Here is an 18,994-nt window from a genome sequence, read left to right as displayed (position 1 = left end):
TGGGAGAAGAATTGTTAAAGAGTTGCTTGGAAGAAGAATTGTTATAGTTGCTTGATAGAATAATTGTTTTGCGAGATGAATTATTAAAGAGTTGCTTGCGAGAGGAATTGTTAGAGTTATCTTGCAGAAGAATTGTTGGAGTTGCTTGGGAGAACAATACTTAGAGTTGCTTGGAAGGAGAATACTTAGAGTTGCTTGGGAGGAGAATTGTCTGAGAGTTGTCTGGGAGAAGAATTGTTTATTCCCATTAAAATACATCTCTATGCATCAGTGCTGCATCGGATGTATTGCCGCAACCGACAGGCATACATGATTCTTATTTGTAAAAAGTATTTTGAATCACGTGAAAAGTGGGTCAGGGCTATTTGACTGAGAGTCTCTTTTGTTGTTGCTTAAAATGATTAACACTCCTGAATGAATGAATGGCTGTCAAACAATGGAAACAAGATTATACTCCTCCAGATTTACCACTGGGTTTTACTGTTTGACTGCACTCTATACTCCGTCCTTAACTTTTTGTGACCAGTATATAGCCTATATAGGCCTATCATAATTTCTGGTTTCAGATTATTTTTTATCACATGATTCCATGATGATTGGACCTAAAATTCAAAGAAGCTTACCAATACGTCTATTTACTATTGTAATTAAAAACATTATTCCACGGCGTTTTATCTTCTCATTTCTCTCTCTCTCTTTCTTTTTCCGGCCCATGACTACTGAAAATGTAATGGGAAAAAATATCTGGTCACTTTTAAGACATGAATATTAATGACATTTACTCGCATAAGAAAGCACGCACGTTCAGACTTCTGCGCACGCGCGCACACACACACACACACACACAGAGAGAGAGAGAGAGAGAGAGAGAGAGAGAGAGAGAATCTCGTGACGACACATACCGCCTGGAACATCTCACTAAGTACTAGCATCATATAAAAGGTCAAACAAAAGTCACTCTGACTGATTCTCCACGAAAGTGGATGCCTATTCAGTCGTTTTCGTTCTTCGTATTCAGTCTCTTTGTCTGTCTGTCTGTTTGTTCGTCTTAAAAAAAAAAAAAAAATCTTTTATATACATTTTTTTCTATTCTTGTCTTTCCTCTCCCCCTTACTCCTCATTCTCCTCTGAGTCTGTGTGTCCATCTGTCTATCATTTCACCTATCAACCTATCTATCTGCTTGTTTGCTGATCAATCAACGTGTCAGTTTAGGGTTTTTTTGTGTGTGTTTATCTGCCTGTTTCTCTATCGTCATAATAATTTTCTATTTTACTCGTCAGTCTGGTTTTCGGTGCATCTATTTGTCTGTTTGTTTGTTTGTCTTGTCAACCTTTCTCGCTAGGCCTATCTACTAAGGCTTTTTACTTTCCTTCTTTCTTCCTGCCTTCCTTTCTTTCAAATATTCACTTTCAGTTTAATAGGCACGTATTGGAGATCTCGCATTCAGTCAGTATTTCATGAAAGCAACACGCCACTGGAGATTGTTGGGTAGTGGGAAGAAAGAATCGCCAGTTTGTATTCTAGTCTTCCTTGCAGTGTAAAGAGACGTCACAGTTCAGTCCACTCCCCTATGAACCTGACTTTCCCCAATCCACGCCCCATTATGGCCAGCATGTGCGGTAGGTATACATGTGTCCACGTGTGATTCACGTGCACACGTTTCACCGCGTCTTTATGACTGTTCACTTGCAATCTTGCATGTTAGCAACAATCACGCACACACACACAAACACACACACATTCTCTCTTTATATATAATTATATATATATATATATATATATATATATATATATATATCACACACACACACACACAAACACACACACACACACTGACACACACACAGTGCCTGACACACCACTGTTGTCTGAGAAGAGAGAGAGAGAGAGAGAAAGAGAGAGAGAGAGATCCGGACTTTGGCATCACACAGACAAATCACGTAGCACAACTCCTAGTTGAAAACGATTTGACCGACTTTGAACAAGCATTTACTGTCCTGATTTGGCGACCTTTCTGCTGTGATGTTAAGTGATATGATTGAATGATATCATGTCTACAATGCCCGCTGGCAGCGAATTTACGCTTTGCCGTAGGCCAGACCGGATTTGCGCAATTTTTGGAAATGTCAGAAAAGCCCTCAGGTCAATTGATTTAAATAAATATTTATGCAGGAAAAGCATCATCACAACACAGGGCACACGTATACAGCGAGCGCTGCTGAAAACGTCATGTGTTCTGCTTGACAGATTTGGTCACTGCTTTTAGATAAGAGCGCTGCTGAAAATGTCATGTGTTCTGCTTGACAGGTTTGGTGACGGCTGTGGACCCACCACCAGTTCTGAACTGAACAAAGACACATGCCTTCAAATAGTAAAACAAACTGATAAAGTTCTCTTTGTTCCAAACAGACGAGAGAAATATAACAATATATACCTGCTATGTCTTCGACAGAGGTAAAAATAAAAAAGAAAAAAAAGAGTACTGAATTGCAAGAAGGAAAAAAAAAAAGAAGAAAAAAATGGGGATACACAAGCAAATAAATTGATGTCATCAAATCAACGGTGTTAGCAGAGATACACAACAGAGAAAAAAAAAATATGCATAAATCAAAACAAAACAACACACACATGCACACACGAACACACACACATGGCATACAGGCACTAGCATGGTGTTAGTAAAATGCATAGGAAAAAAAATGAGCGAGAGAGAGAGAGAGAGGGGTTGGGGGGTGGAGAAAATGTGTGTGAATAAATGAATGTAAAAATAAAACTGGTGAACAAATATCCCCTTGCTTCAAACCCTGTGAGAGAGCGAGAGAGAGAGAGAGAGAGAGAGAGAGTGTGTGTGTGTGCATAATGAGAGAGAGAGAGAGAGAGAGAGAGAGAGAGGGGGGGGGTAGGGGGCTGGGGGGTGGAGAAAATGTGTGTGAATAAATGAAAGTGTGTGTGTGTGTGTGTGTGTGTGTGTGTGTGTGTGCGTGCGCGCACGCATGCATGTGTGTGTGTGTCTGTGTGTGCGTGCGTGTGTGTTTCAGTAAAGGAGAAGAGGTATCAAGAAGTGAAAACAAGTGATGGTGTGAAGTATATTTCTGTTGAAAACATTTTGGAGAAACCGTTTTCTTCTTTTTACATTGACAACAGCTCCAACAATACCAATACAACCACCAATAATAACTGTAACAACCACCACAACAGTGCAAAAGGAAAGAAATTCAACACACTCACACATACCTTTACTGAAACACCCTTTTGACTTGGCTTTATTCATCTGTCTCTCAGCCTTGCTATTACTGTTTTGTGTGCAAGAATGAAATGAAGACACATAACAGCAAACAGAAGGTATAAACACCTTTATTTGCATATCAGTCCATTTCAGCACTCATTATAAACCAACAATCTAGATAAACATGTCTGTAAAACATAACTAACAAAAGAGACTCAGTACTGGAAGTTTTTCTTTTACAATCCGAAAAACGAACCTCTAAACAAGCTTTTATCACATGGTTCTTATCTAAAATAACACATAGAAAACCAGTAAAAAGAAAAGAAAAGAAAAACGTGAAAAAAACAACAACAAATGAATGAAAAATGAAATAACAGAAAACTAAACACAAAAGAACAACACAAGAGAGAGCAAAAAAAAAAAAAAAAAAGAAAAGAAAAAAAGAAAAAAGAATAGTGACTATAACTGTACAGTAAAAATTTAAATCACAGCTTTGAACATTAAAGTGATTATTATGCACCCCAACAAATTTGCTTAGCAAATTGATTAAACAAAAAAAGGAAAAAAAACATGGCTAGCTCATGGGAGCTTATGATGACCCAAGGGACTGGAGGAAAAACAGGTGTTTCCCACCCAAATGAGCATTAAAAAGTGAAACAAGAAGACCTCAAGAACCCACTGCCTTGTCTATAATCAAAAAGCAGTACTTTGGTACACCGATGCTGAAAGGTCAACTGACCCCAGCTAGATGGAAGGAATGTGAACAACACCCCACCACCCCTTACTGATTTTTCTTCTTTTTTGTACACTGAAATCAGTATTTTAATAAATAACTATAACCTGTGTGAACAGCTATCATTGAAGACAGCAAAAGATTCAAGTATTACATTCTTCTCAAAAACAACTATAATGCACACCACACCAACATGCAGACTTAAGATGAATGATTCTGCAGAAAAAGAAATGAAAATATAAAAACATGCAAACGATAGGTGAATAATCAAAGCAATAAGCTGAATGCATTGCAAAGCTATTCAATGAAAACATTTTCCAAACTTAAGTTAACTGAAAACTGGAACTTACAAGGCATGGGTTAATATATAATGCTGATTTTTTAATCATGTAAAGAGAGGATATATTTACAAATACATATATGATCAAGAAGTCTCATATCACAGAACAGATATATGACGAACCCATTAATGCCATGTATACATACACATCAATACCCAAGTCTTGATATTTATTCAATGCAGATATATTCCTCAGAGTAAACTCCTTAATGTCTTTTGATGATTCATACAGTGCACAAAATATCATTGTCTCAGAGAACTTCCAAAACAGATATACTGTATGAATTCCTTGACATCATTTACACAATTCAATGCAAATCCCAATTTTTACCACTTACCAGTACTGTTTCTCCCCACAAATCCACAATGCACTTTTTTTTATAATGCTGATGCAGATATAAACTCTTGATTCTCATCCATAACATTTGTAACAGACCCTAATATATATATATATATATATATATATATATATATATATATATATATATATATAAAAGAAACAATATTGGTTCGTTGCTAATGATTTCATTTTCAAATTGTCACACACACAAAAAAGAAAAATTCAAAGTCCAAAGTTTGAACTCAGCTCCGGTAAGTTCAGTTCATTGTCCCAGATGATCTGCCAGAATCCTTGCCAGTCAATGTGTCAGTGTAAAGCAAGATAAACACTTCAGGGAATTACCAATATCAGTCAGTGAGTTCTTAACAATTAAGCGCCTTTCATCAGCAGCATTCTGAGCCACAGATAAGTCATTACCCCAAGCACTAAAATATGAGCAAAGAATTTGAGTTAACAGGCCCAAAATTTTGTTCTCTAAGGATGCATCACCACAAAATAAACTACAGTATATAAATTCATTTATGCATGGCTATACAAACTTACGTGATATAACTGACAATCATAAAATCAAACCTTTTAGTTTTCTCGCTTCTGATGATAATATCAAATGTATATTCTGACACAATTACAAACAGAAAGAAAAAGGAAGGAAAAAAAAAGAAAAAGAAAGAAAGAAAGGGAAACAATTGTTTGTAAAAATAGGGGAATGTATTATGCAACAATATTGCAGCAGCTGGAGCAACCACATGATAGCAAAAACATAATGATAGTGGAGAGAACAATCCTAAACTAGGAACTATGGAAATAAAGTTTTCACAGCAAACAAATTCAGGCAATATTACCAGTACAATCTTCCAGATCTGGGGTAGGGAGTGATAAGAAAAATAAAGTTGCTGTAGCTGTTTCTTACTGCACATACTTTCAACACGAGCATCCAAGAACAGCAGCACTGATAGTTTGTGCACAAGTGAGTGTGCATGTGTGTGTGCATAAGGACAGGTGTGGGTATTGGAGTTTTAATTTTTCGCCATAATAATCTTTTACGAAATATGTTCTCTGTTTAAGTTTGAAGATGTCAAAGTGAGTGGACTGTTCCACATAAGCAACACCATACCTGCTGCAAAAAGGGGGGCAGTGCCTACTTATGCAGAAACCCAAAGCACTGGTCATGACAAAATGTTCTCTGCATGCTTATAATGTATTATGTGGACAAAAATGACAGTGTTAGTTTCATCTTCAGATTTTACAGCCTAGATTACTTTGTTTTCTTCTTCTCTAGAACTCATTCTCTTTGTAATCTTTGATGAAACAGATGCTGGATAACTGTCAGTTTCAATCAACCTTTCACTTGCTTCTGGCCTTCGTGTTTGTCTCCACTTGCAGAACGGCGCCTGTGACATGCAGAAGCATGCTTGTGACCAGAATGTTTGTCTCGACGAGCAGCAGTGATGGAGACAGGCTGGGCATTCATATCTGGGTCTCCAAACATCTTCAGACACTGGCATCGATCCTGAAAGAAACAAACCATCCACAATTTCACTGAAGTAAAAATAAGGAACGTATGAATATGGCATAAAGGTTAATGCATCTTGAGCCAGTGGATAAATGCAGTTTTATTTTAGCTTATTATCTTCGTGGCCTCTCACAGGCAATACTCTCACACTGCTCATCCTAGGTCTCTTTCTTATACAGTAACACAAAAATTCATTATGTTGCAGACTAAGTACCACAGGAAGCTATTTCAGGTCTGTGTGAGACCACCCTTCTAAGGAAACCTCTTCTTGTGATATGTTATAATTCTGCCTCTGCTGAACACCATCTACTGCTACTGATACTATTGATGCAACTGATACTGTCAGTAATTGGTTATTCAAACCAAACTGTATGATTCAACAATGCAAAGTGCAGACCGGCACCACACCCCTACAAAAATGGTCCTCACAAATGAGGTTTCCAATCAAGTGCAGGCCATGTCCCTTAAACAACTATTGCCATTACCATGAACCAGTTGTAACTGAAGACTTTCACAGAAAGTCACTGAGACATAAACATGATGAATCAAAACTGAGATCATCATGACAACAGTGCATGAAGGGCCACAGCAATGAAACAATTTTTTGGGGGAGTCCTTTTATCATAGTTCACCAAGTGTATCAACAAACACTTGACTGGCAAGGTTGGTTTCAGACGTTGAATTTATTTGTTAGGTTGCGGTACGTGCTTCCATCTTCCATACCAGGGGGAGGGAAATCCACTCGCCCCTTGACCTATTTAAGGGTGAAGGTTGAAGATCTATTATCTCCCTTGCATTATCTGCTATGACTTATCATTACAATAGCAGAAAAGGATGAAAATACTACTACTGCTATGATGAGTTTTTGTTTGAAATAGTGTGATACAACCATTCTCTGCAACTCTTTTCATTACATATTCATCAAATACAAGCTCATGGAATAACTGAGATTTGTGGTGTTGGTCTGGAAATTTGAGTTGTATTCTTCATGAGTGTAGATCACATTTTTTTTTGGCTGTGTGGTGACCCTCTTCCCATTTCAGCCAGTAGCACAGTCAAATCTAACTATGAGACGTTTGTAGTTTGAACTTACAATCTCCAGACATAAGTTCTTAATATTTGTCAAATTGTCATTACAACTGGTTATTTCTGTAGACTTCTTAAATGATTTTCTTTTTTACCGATTAACTTGGCATTCTGAATTATTCTTTGCTGTTTGGAATTGCTTTTTCTTAATCTAAAGGACTGATTTAAAAAATCTTATTTAAATGCAGACAATCCCAATCCAACCTACATGGTTAGAATACTCAAGAAATATATCATTTAATGCGTATTAGTTAAGTAGCAATCATTGCAGAGTTAGAACTGAAGTTGCAGCTCCAGCGCAGAACTGAAACTGCTGCTCCACAGTCTGCTAGTTAGCCCTTTCTCTCAATGTTACAATAAGCAGTAGCAAAACCAAATCAAGTGCTATCATCTGAGACAGAGAGTCAGAGCTTATCAAAAACAGCTGACTGGACAAAGCACATGATGCAAAGGATGACTAGACAGATTTAAATAAAGAACATTCTAAAACACCAAACTTGTTATTTCTGTCACATCTACCACAATCAGTATAAAACTTCATTCAGTTTGTTTTCAACAGTTTTATACACCCATGTTTTTTGGGTTTTTTTTTGCCTTTATGAACCTTTTAATGCATTTATTGCATTTGAGATCAACAACACACACATTGTATTGACTGTTTTGTCAAGTGGTAAGTGAGTGAGTGAGCTGGGAGTGAATGATGGTCAAAAATGATATTTCAGGTATAGATGGGCTGCTCACAGCTACTAATCCATAGGCAATAGACTTGAGTGAACAAACGTTTTGCCTAAAACCGTATGTTGTAAACTACACTTTATCCAGAGAGGCTGCTGCAGCTTCAGCAATACCTTATCGTCAGGAAAACACTGCCCCAGCAACTCCAAACGAAGCTTGTCCACATGCACTGCTGCTCTGAAGTCCTCCAGTGACACTCGCCCATCGTTGTCAGTATCCTGAAAGATAAAAAAGACCTCATGGTCAGTTCTTTCCTTTCAACCTATAATGTGCTGTTCCTGTCACGCATCAGTCAAACTGTCAGTCCATCATGCCTCATGTGTTGAGAACCAGTTGGGCAACTTCAACATTTGTTGTGCCCCATATTGGAATACCCTGTATAAACAGTACACTTGAGCTTGCAAAAGATGTCATCCTGTCATGTGTCATAAATCAACTGGTCATTTTTAACAACTTTTCATGTAATGGTACAGCATCACATCTGCTTCTTATTAATTTTTGACTCACTTGTGTAAACAAAGTGAGTCTATGTTATAACCCAATGTTTGGTTGACTGTGTGTGTGTGTATGTGTGTGAGTGTCTGTGGTAAACTTTAACAATGCCATTTTGTCTGGAAATACTTTGTCTTTCAACACCAAATTAGGCACAAAAATAGGAAAAATTCTCTTCTTTTCACTGATACTGTTTTCAATGCATTTAGGATGGGCACACACACACACATACACACTCACACACAAAATAATAAAGAAGCTAAATCATTTGCACAATGAATCTACTGTTACATATTTTATTTCCATTCACAAAACTTGACACTTTGATTTGCCATACTGAAAGACTGATCAACAGCAGTCTCTATGTTGGATGATAATGAAGTCACACACCAGCAGAGACTCTGCAATGGTGCTGAAACACTTTAGTAATTTCCGTAGCGCATGTTCTGATTCCACACATGCAGGATATATATACCGTCTACCAAATCCCTAACCGACAACAATAGCCGTTTAGATATGAAGCCAGACTGATTGACGATCACCCCCTAATTGCAGATCACCACCATGTCCCTCCAATGACAGTCCCCATGAATCTCTCTTTGACAGGAACTCACCACAGACATGAAAGTAGAGGGGAAATCGAAGCTGGGGTCACTACAGGACACAGCACGAAAGGCCACAAATATAGGACTTTTTTTCTATTGTTTTGCCAGAGGACAACACTTAAGGTCCGTTTATACAGAGCGCGAACGCGAAAGCGAACGCGGTTTTTCGTCCTGGAATATTTTAGTCATTTGTAGAGGAACCGTTCAAATAGAGTGCGAACGCGAACGCGAACAAATTTTTGTTCGCGCGAACGACCGCCTTGATTGCCCCCAGAGCGAATTTTCTCAGAAGGTCGCGCGGCTTTTTTGCTATCAACCAATCAGCAGGTACTTCCCTTGCATCATTTCCACAAACAGAAACTTGTACGCCTGACCGTTCCAAGAAAAAGCTAGGCACTAGCGTCAGTCTACTTTGCTTGTGAAGTATTTCTGGAATTTTGCAGAATGAAAATGTAGTTCTTGTACGAGGTGGTGGTACTCTCCAAATTCACTTCTTCTCTGTAAAATTTCGTGCACTGACACACGCCTCTTTCTCTTCCTCCGTTGTTTTGCGTACAAATACAGTACTATGATCTCCTCCGTGTCTGACTCTACCTGCACCATGATTCCAAATGACCAAATTTTATCTCTCACAGCAAGAAAAAGATGAGCTGCCTCGAAAGCCGTCGATGGTTTTCCGCGTTCGGGTTCGTGCTCTATTTGAATGGCAAAACTGCTCAAAAGTCGCGTTCGTGTTCGCGTTGGACGCGTTCGCATTCGCGCTCTGTATAAACGGACCTTTATGCTGCCAAGAGTTTCAGTGTGCCAAGTATACACCTTGGTTTATCATCTCGTCTGAACGACTAGAAGCTCAGTTTCATTGGGAGGAAGGGTGAGACTAGGATTTGAACCCAGACTCTTATGGACACTGTATTGGTCACCTAGTAATAACTATTCAAAAGTGAGCAGACATGTGTTGAAATGCTCACCAGTTTCTTGAGGGCCATTTCTGTCAGCTCTCTGATACCTTCGTCAGCATCATCTTGGTCAGCATCATGAGATTTCTGTGGAAAAATATCCATTCACATACATTAACGTTTTGGAGTATTTGTTTTGCATTGTTTTAATGGTAAGGAATGTTCTCGTTTATTTATAAAAGCTTCTCATCACAAGTGCTCTCCTTTTATTTTTCAAACTTGTTTAATTCATTTAAAAAATACCAATGCACTAAGCAATCATATTCACTTGCCTTATTTTGGATATTTTTTAGAAAGAAAAAAAAAGGAAACAAACATATCATTATGACATTAGTACACACAGAATGGAAAATGAGAAAGGGTTGTGAATACATATATGTATAACCCCCCTGAAAAAACCACAGCAACTTGAAGTATTCATATGGGTGGAACTTGATTACACTGCAATGAGGCTGACATATAGACTGCAAATACAACACACTACTTCCAGAGGAAAATACAATATCAGGCCTAAAGCATATTATCCTACATGATCAAAAAAAGGTGATCTCCCTTTTTTTTTATCATTATCTCAATCAACATATTCACATCATCAAATTAACGCAAAAGTTGAGATCTCTCTCTCTCTCTCTCTCTCTCTTGTGTGTGTGTGTGCATATGTGTGTGTGTGTGTGTGTGTGTGTGAGTGTGTGTGTTTGCCAAACTAAAGACTTGTGACACATCAAAGACTTATACTATTTGGTTATGAAAAAACAACAACCATGCAACAGGTAAAATGAATATCAAAAAAGAAACACAAATTTACAAGAACCACTCACTGTAACTATGCAGTTTTTCAGAAACTGGATCATCTTTTCCCGTGTGACATGACCATCTCCATTCAAGTCATACACTTTGAAAGAAACTGTACACACAAAATAAAATAAAAATAAATGTAAGAAAGCAAAGACATACACACACATATGCACCCCCCCCCCCCCCCCCAACATACGCACATATACACACACACCAGCACTGAAAATGAAACTTGAAGATAAAGTACACGACTCACAAAACAAGAAAGAAATTGTTTAGATCTTCCAAGTGACACATTTTGGGGTTTTTTGTGTTTTTAAAAAAAAATTTTTAAATGTAAAAACATATTGTTTGCTTCCAATATACTTCAGTTTTCTGAACATTTATATCAACTTGTGATCATTGTGGTTTTCACATATGTGAAACATTCATAACTTGTGAAAATTATGGTTTTCACATAATAATGTGTGAAAGATACATAATGTATTTCTTGGTTGAAAGATGAAAGAGAGTAATGCTCAGCATCTCTGTTGAAGATTGAATATCTCTGGATTATAAAGCAAATTTCACTGGGCTTATGAAAGCAAAAAGATTGAATATCTCTGGATTATAAAGCAAATTTCACTGGGCTTATGAAAGCAAAAAGATTGAATATCTCTGGATTATAAAGCAAATTTCACTGGGCTTATGAAAGCAGGTGCTTTTTTCTCCACATATCCACACGGATTATTATAGTAACTTAAAATCAGAATAAGCCTTGTTAACTGCGGAAAGGAAAAAAAAAAGAGAATAAAAACAGTCCCATTTCAATATGTTTGGAGCAAAATGTGTGATAAAAGCAAGGTGCTCCACTAATCTGATACTGATTATATAAAATAGTGAACATGAGCATGCACATCTGTGTGTACAAACATGTGCAACAGCATTCTATAAAGTCCACAGATATAGTCCTCAAAATTCCTTCTTACAATTTGCTTTCTCATCCAAGTCCTCAGTGAGGAGAGATGCCATCCCAGTGACAAAATCATCCACTTTTAAATGCTGACTGTTGGAAGTCACATCCATGGTGTGGAAAACTGCAACCAGAAGTAAAACACCTAATATGTTTGTGTAACAGAAACAAATTACATACAGCATAGTAAAAAGCTCATCAGCTAAATGTGAATATCATTAATACTTTTATTATCAATATTGTTATCATCCAAACACACCCACACACACACACACACACACACATACACACACACTCCTTATCATTATCTATGCCAACATATAGAAAGAATGACAACCAGAACAATCGATAAGCAGTCTAACTCTAGGTACACTGACTTTGTTCCAGAACATAACACAGGCCAGTTAATTTACAATAGAATAGTTCCTTAAATTATAACTCATAAGCAGTAGTGACAAACTTACGTCTGTCCAGAATAAAGTCATCCAGGATGTGGAAAAGGCTCATGATGCAGTCACGAAATGAGACACGATCCAGACCTTTGTCACTGCAATTGCAATTGAACAGTTCAACCAGGCTGTGGATCACTTTCTTCTTCACTGCAAACACACAAAACATGTATATGATTCTTTGTTTACTTTTGGAATGGAAGCACTGGAGGGGCTAAACCTTACAGGGGCCTGATTTTAGCAGATGTGTTATCTTATGCTTCATTGCAAAATATTCTCATGATTACAACCCTTAAATTGCTATCAATCTCTTTTGACACAAAACAAAAATAAAGAAACAACCAGTCAACCAATAAATCAATTCCCAATAAGCCAACCAACCAGCCATGCAAGCAGTCAGCTATATGACCAACCACTGAAACCAACTAACCAGCTACAGAATATAAATGAAAGCAACAGAAAGCTTGTGCTGCAATAGGTTTTTTAACACACAGTTTTGTATAAGTGGGTTCAAATTGCAAAGACGTATTGTTCTGTGCACTGTCTATGACAGGTGTTTGGCATTCATATCCGTTTGGTTACAATGTTGGGTAAACATTTATATATGAAAGGACAACTAAGATCTATACTGCCCATGACAAAAGTTCAAAGAAAAGCAACAAAACTGCTGAAAGAACAATAAGAAATCATACTGGCCCTCACTATGGGAACAAGGTTAGGAGGACCTTATACATTTATGCAGTTTTGATGATAATGACCAAAAGATTTTGTACACACACACACACACACACTTGAACTGGAATCAGACGTTTGAGGCCTGTGAAGGCCTGTTTGTTGTTCAATTAGATACAGTATACCAGCATGCGTAGCTTAATGATAGCATACTGGGTCATAAATACTTGGAGAGTTGTCCCAATGAGTGTTGAGCCTAGTCTTGAAAGATGACATGGTTGGGGCAGTCACAACACTGTCTGGCAAACCGTTCCATTTATTAATGACTCACTCAGTAAAGCAGTAACTGTGCACTTTCAGTCTACAATGTGATTTGTTTAACATTAGACTATTACCTCTTCTCTCCCTACTTACTGCAGGTGATAGTTTGGGATTTGTGGTCTTGTAGATTCCATGTATGTATTTATAGCAATCAATCATATCTGCCCGCTGCCTCCTGTGTTCTGGACTAGGTAGCTTAAGGAAAGCTTGTCTTTCATGATAAGGCTTGTTCTGCAAATGACCAATCATTTTCGTTGCCCGTCACTGTCTTTCACCTCTCTGCACAATGTTTTCGACTGCGGGTTCACACACACACTCTGAACTGATGGTGCACAGTGCTGCTAACTTATTAAAAGAACGCACATACTGACAGAACTGTGCAATTATGGAACTGATTTCCTGTTCATTTGAAAAAAATGAACTTAACTTTGATACTTTCAAAAATATTTCTTATCCAATATCACAGGATTTAAATTTTTTTTTTTTTACTTTGAAGCAATGGCAATCATGTACAATGCAACCACGGTACAGTGTAAAATGTATTGAAAGCAAAATGAGATGGCGCATGAAGCCAAGGTCATAAAAAAAAAGTCAGGCCTGTAACAATCCACCACTGTTTACTTTTCATTTTTTTGTGATTAAATGAAGCAAATTGTTGCTAAACACCTCTGTAAACGTAGTAAGTATTTCCTCAAAATGAAAGGAAACCACAAAGCCCAAGTGCAGCCTTTATCGTGACTTCGACTACCACCGCTACTACTACTACAACTGCTGCTGCATCATGCTGCTGCTGCTGAAACTGCTGAGATGAACAACAAAATTTAATTTCCGGTCTTCGATGCACACGAAACATTCAGACTTGACTTGACTTGACTTGACTTGATCAACGATTGAGGCTATTTGCCTGTTCGTTGTTCCTACGACTTTGTAGTTTGGTCACTGGTTTGTGAGTCCATTACTCTAGACAGGAAGGGGAGAACCTAGCTGGATGGTTCTCCCAATATTTGTCTAGCCTTGTCTTGAAGGAGTTCAGGGAAGGGGCGGTGACAACACTGTCTGGCAAGCTGTTCCATCCGGCAACTACCCTGTTTGAGAAGAAGTTGCCTCAGATATCCAGGCGAAATCTGGATTTCGTCAGCTTGAAGGGGTTGCCTCGGAGGTCTCTTCTGCTATTGTCGGCAAGCTCGAATTTGGGATTGTCTACATTGTAGAAGGCGTGCAGGTATTTATAGACCTCAATCATGTCCCCTCTGAGACGCCTGTGTTCCAGTGATGGTAGATGAAGGGCCCTCAGTCTTTCTGGGTACGGTTTGTCCTTCATTGACGCCAGCAATCATGTTGCCCTTCTCTGAACGTCTTCCAGTTCGGCGCTGAGGGTTTTCTGGTAAGGCTGCCAGACTGCATGTCCATACTCCAGGATTGGTCGCACCATGCTTTTGAAAAGCATGACAAATGTCTCCTCTGTCAGGTGGTCGAAGGATCTCCGTATCACTCCTATTGTTCAGTTTGCTTTGGATGTGCACTGAGCGATATGCTGCTTAAATTTGAGCTTGTTGTCAATGACGACCCCAAGATCTTTTTCTGTTTCGCTTTCTGTCAATACAACAGTGCAATCCTTTCCATCCCCGCTCTTTCTTGTCATGTGGTACTTCGCCTCTGACTTTCTGTTACCCAGCTTGAGTACACTGCATTTTTGTGGGTGGAACTTCAGCAGCCATTTTTGTGACCAGTCTTCCAGTTTGCCCAGGTCATCTTGCAGGAGCTCTGTGGCACCCTCCTCGTCACTTCTTGCGTACACTTTTGTGTCATCCGCAAACATTTTTACGGATGAACTGATGCCTTGTGGTAGGTCGTTGATGAAGATGACGAAGAGGAGGGGACCAAGCACGCTCCCCTGAGGAATGCCACTTGAGACGTTTGCCTCCCTGGAGTATGAGCCGCTGACGACTACTCGTTGGCGCCTGTTCCTCAGGAAAGCGTCTATCCACCCCAGAACCTTGCCTGTAATACCATGGGCAGTTGCCTTCAGAAGAAGCCTGCGATGAGGGACAGTGTCGAAAGCTTTCTGGAAGTCCATGTATACTGCATCCACACTCCCTCCATCATCCAGGATGCTTATCCATTCGTCCAGTACCTGTAGCAACTGCGTGGTGCATGATCTTCCCGTGACAAAGCCATGCTGGTGTTTGCTGATGAGGTTGTTTTCCTGGAGATGGTCTATCACTCTTTGCCTGACAATCTTTTCCATGCATTTGCAGATGATTGAGGTCAAGCTTACGGGGCGGTAGTTGCTGGCTTCTGATCGGCTGCCTTTCTTGAAAATGGGGGTAACCTTGGCCTGACGCCACTCATCTGGTATGTCTCCCGTCTCCAGCGATAGTCTGAAGATGTGGGCAAGTGGACTCGCTAGGATGTCTGCGGCTCTTGCTAAAATCAGAGGGCTGATTCCATCTGGACCAGGGGATTTTCCAGTGTGCAGGGTAGCTAGGAGCTTTCGAACACAGTCTTCGTTGATTTCAATGCTATCCAGCTCTTTCTCATAACTGTAGGTTGGTGGGTCGGGCATGTTTCCTGGATCCTCCTCCACAAAGACACTCTGGAAGAATGCGTTCAGAGTCTCTGCCTTCTCCTGGTCTGTCTTTGTCTTTCCTCCTCCTTCCTTCTTCAGCTCTGCTACACCAGATCTTGATGTGGTCTTAGCTTTCACATAGTTCCAGAAGACCCTAGGGTTATTTTTGGATTCCTTGGCCACTTCCATCTCATGTTTGATTTTGGCCTTTCTGCACATCTTCCTTGCTGAGTTCCTTGCCTTTATATAACTTTGGTAGTCATGATCACTTCTTGTCTGTTGCCACTTCCGGAAAAGCTGGTGCTTTTTTCTCACTGAAGCGAGTGTGTCCTTGTTCATCCAGCTTTTCCCTCTGCGTCCTGATGATCTTGACTGTGGTGTTGACTTTTTGACAGCTGATTGGAGTTTCTGTTTGAAGACTGTCCATGCTCCGTTCACATCAAGTCCCGTGAGTTCTTCATGCCAGTTCACTTCAGAAAGCTCTTGTCTAAGAAGATTGAAGTTTGTCCTGGTGTAGTTGAAGCGTGTTACCTTCTGAGCCTTCTCATATGCACAGTTGAGGCTGATGATAAGCACGAAATGGTCACTTTTCCCTATTCCAGCAGTAGTGTGGATGTCGCTAATTATGTCGTCTCTGTTTGTGAAAACAAGGTCCACTGTGTTTGATTTCTGACCTTCTCTAAAGCGAGTTGGCTGTGTCTGATGCTGGATCAGAAAGGCGTCTTTAGTCGCTTTCAGGAATTGGGAAGCATAGTGCGTTGGTCCAGCAGTACTACTATCCCTTCTCCAGTCTATATCTGGGTAATTCATATCACCCATTATCAGTAGGTGAGAAGTCCTCAGTAGTCCGGCTGCCTCTATGAGACCATTGAGTTTCTTATTGTTGTCCTGTGTACTGTTTGGGCTTCTACAGACCAGTCCTATTGTGAGTTTGTCAGATCCATGGAGTTGACAATCCACAAACACTGCCTCTTCCAGGTCCTGTGTATTTAGATCTTCACAAGGTAAAGGTTTCAATTCACTTTTCACGTAAAGCACCATACCTCTTCCTGTTTCCTCCAGGTTGTGGTACAGTTCGTACCCTTCAAGTGAGAGTTCACATACCTGTATCTCGTATCTGCAATGTTTCGGTTTCACCTCTGTGATTCCAATAGTGTCAGGATGATGTATGTCAATCAAAGCTTGTAGTTCTGCTCGCTTGTTCATCAGCTGGTCTGCATTAGTGTAGAGACATGTGCAGTTCCTTAGCACATTTTCAGATTGGCGAGAAAAAGTTGAACAAGAAACTTGATTTGAACTCAAAGATGTGTTTTTTTCCTTTAAAACCTTAGTAGGGGGATTGTCAGAAGAAACTTTCTCTGAGTTCACCCTCGAAAAACAAGAAGTGTTTTTAAAACTATGTACATGTTTTTTCCTTTTCATTTCTAGCTTGGCTTGTCCTTCCTCTGGGAGTACTTCCCAATGTTCACCACTCTCCCCCTTCTCCGGATCCACACAGCTATTTCGTCCCCTGACTGCTCAGATTGCTGTCTCTTGCTTTTCAGTTCTTGAAAAAGTTCATCTTCCTCCTTTCTTTCCTGTGGAGTGAGGTCTCTCCTTACAGCTATTTTCGTAAACAGTTTTGTGTCTTCATCCCCTTCTCTTTCTTCTTTCTTGGCTTTGTGGAAAGCCCTCAAGACTTCATCCCTCACTGACTCACATGAGAAAGTCAGCCTAAGTGGTCTAGTTTTTTTACCATCCTCATCCATCTTTCCAATGCGTCTGTGTTCAACCGGTTTGTGTGCCACCCGGATTTCTTCAAGAAAACATCCTATCTGGTCACTATCCTTCTGTATTCTGTCTTCTTTGTTCATCAATTTGCTTTCAGGTAGCTTGAACACCATGATGTTGTTCTTCCTTCTGACTCTTTCCTCAATTTCTGAAAGCTGTTCTTTTTCTCTGGAGGCAATAATGTCCTTGATCCCTGCCATCTGTGTGTTATCTCTTTGTGTAATCGCATCCTCCAGAATGGCTTTCTGGTTCTTTGTAACTAGTGTAGACTCAGCAACCTTTTGGGATATTTCTTTCACTGCCTCCACCATCTTCTCTGAAAGCTTTCCATCGTGTAAGTCTGCAAGTGACTGGTCTACCTGGTCAACCTTCACGGCCAGCTTCTCTACTTCTTTTTCAAGATGCAGTACTCCTCCTAAGTATTTGGTTGCCACCTTGTTGCATTGCTTTGAGCAGTAGAAATGGAGCAGGGGTAACTCCTTCATGCTGTCTTTCTTAATAAGCTCATAGGTATTGTCATCCACATTTTCACATGAAATATGGTACCAGATCTCGCAGAGTTCACACTGCAAAGCCTTGTCTTTCTTTGTTAAGTTAGCGGAGCACATGCCACAGTCATCTTTTCCAGTGGCTACACTAGATCCCTTTTTTCTAGCTTGTGCTTGTGACATGGTCCGCCTTGTTACTATCACTTTATGAGAGCTTGATTTACAAGTACAGTGAGCTCCTCTTCAGGCTTGCCACAATTGTCTCATGCGTAGAATAAAGACGAAAAAGTCACTCACCGGTCTTCAGGTATGTGTTGAGTGTTATACAATGTGCTCGTTGTACCGTTGTAGGGGGTAAGGTAAGCCGAGAGGTGTAAGAATGAAGTGCTTGAGTGGGATCGCTAAGCATCGATGTCCGCCATCGATGTCCGCCATCTTGTGTCGTCGGCTACTAGTCACTTCAAAAATCAAAAAATCAAAAGTCTGTCTCTGGAATCACAATTTCGCCTGGCAATCTTACTAATTTGCACTTCTACGGTCTTTGAAAAGTCTCTGCACAATTTGGAGATCATACCATTCAAATAAATCACTTTATAGTCATTATTTTCTAGAGCTGAAGAAGTTCTCAACCATTCCCAAAACCACACACCGGCTTCAATAGTGATAAATAAAACAATAATAAGCACCAGCGATATGTTAACCATCTTACATGTTGTTTTAGGCGCCAGTTCAGACACTTTCTGTTCTATCTGTGCACGAGTGGACCCCATCTTGCTTTTGAAAAACAGAAGAGTGTGGAAACTGGTCTTTAAGTAAAACAGACGCCAGCTGACGATCCCAAACAAAGTGGCTTCTCCCAGTTGCCAAGACAAATGCGCATGTGCGACTGCAGAATATTTTCACACTTTATTTACCAAATAATAGAATACGGACTTAACGTATTAAAGGACA

At 39.6% G+C, this 18,994-nt stretch overlaps 1 protein-coding gene across 1 annotated transcript; it reads right to left on the bottom strand.

Moving 5' to 3' along the window:
- Positions 1 to 3,339: 3,339 nt before the first annotated feature.
- Positions 3,340 to 18,897, bottom strand: LOC143275563 (calaxin-like). The gene is made up of 7 exons (XM_076579766.1): positions 18,753 to 18,897; positions 12,239 to 12,373; positions 11,791 to 11,898; positions 10,846 to 10,931; positions 10,040 to 10,114; positions 8,088 to 8,192; positions 3,340 to 6,150 (listed from the first exon to the last, which is right to left on the bottom strand). The coding sequence occupies exons 1-7, from the start codon at positions 18,811 to 18,813 to the stop codon at positions 5,977 to 5,979; spliced, it is 744 nt and encodes a 247-aa protein (XP_076435881.1). The 5' UTR covers positions 18,814 to 18,897; the 3' UTR covers positions 3,340 to 5,976.
- Between the last annotated feature and the right edge of the window lie 97 nt (positions 18,898 to 18,994).

The sequence above is a fragment of the Babylonia areolata genome, chromosome 2 (genome assembly GCF_041734735.1).
Source record: "Babylonia areolata isolate BAREFJ2019XMU chromosome 2, ASM4173473v1, whole genome shotgun sequence".
In the NCBI taxonomy this organism is placed as follows: Eukaryota; Metazoa; Mollusca; class Gastropoda; order Neogastropoda; family Buccinidae; genus Babylonia; species Babylonia areolata.
Note: the sequence above shows the minus strand (reverse complement) of the source record. Positions and strands in the feature narration are given on the sequence as shown.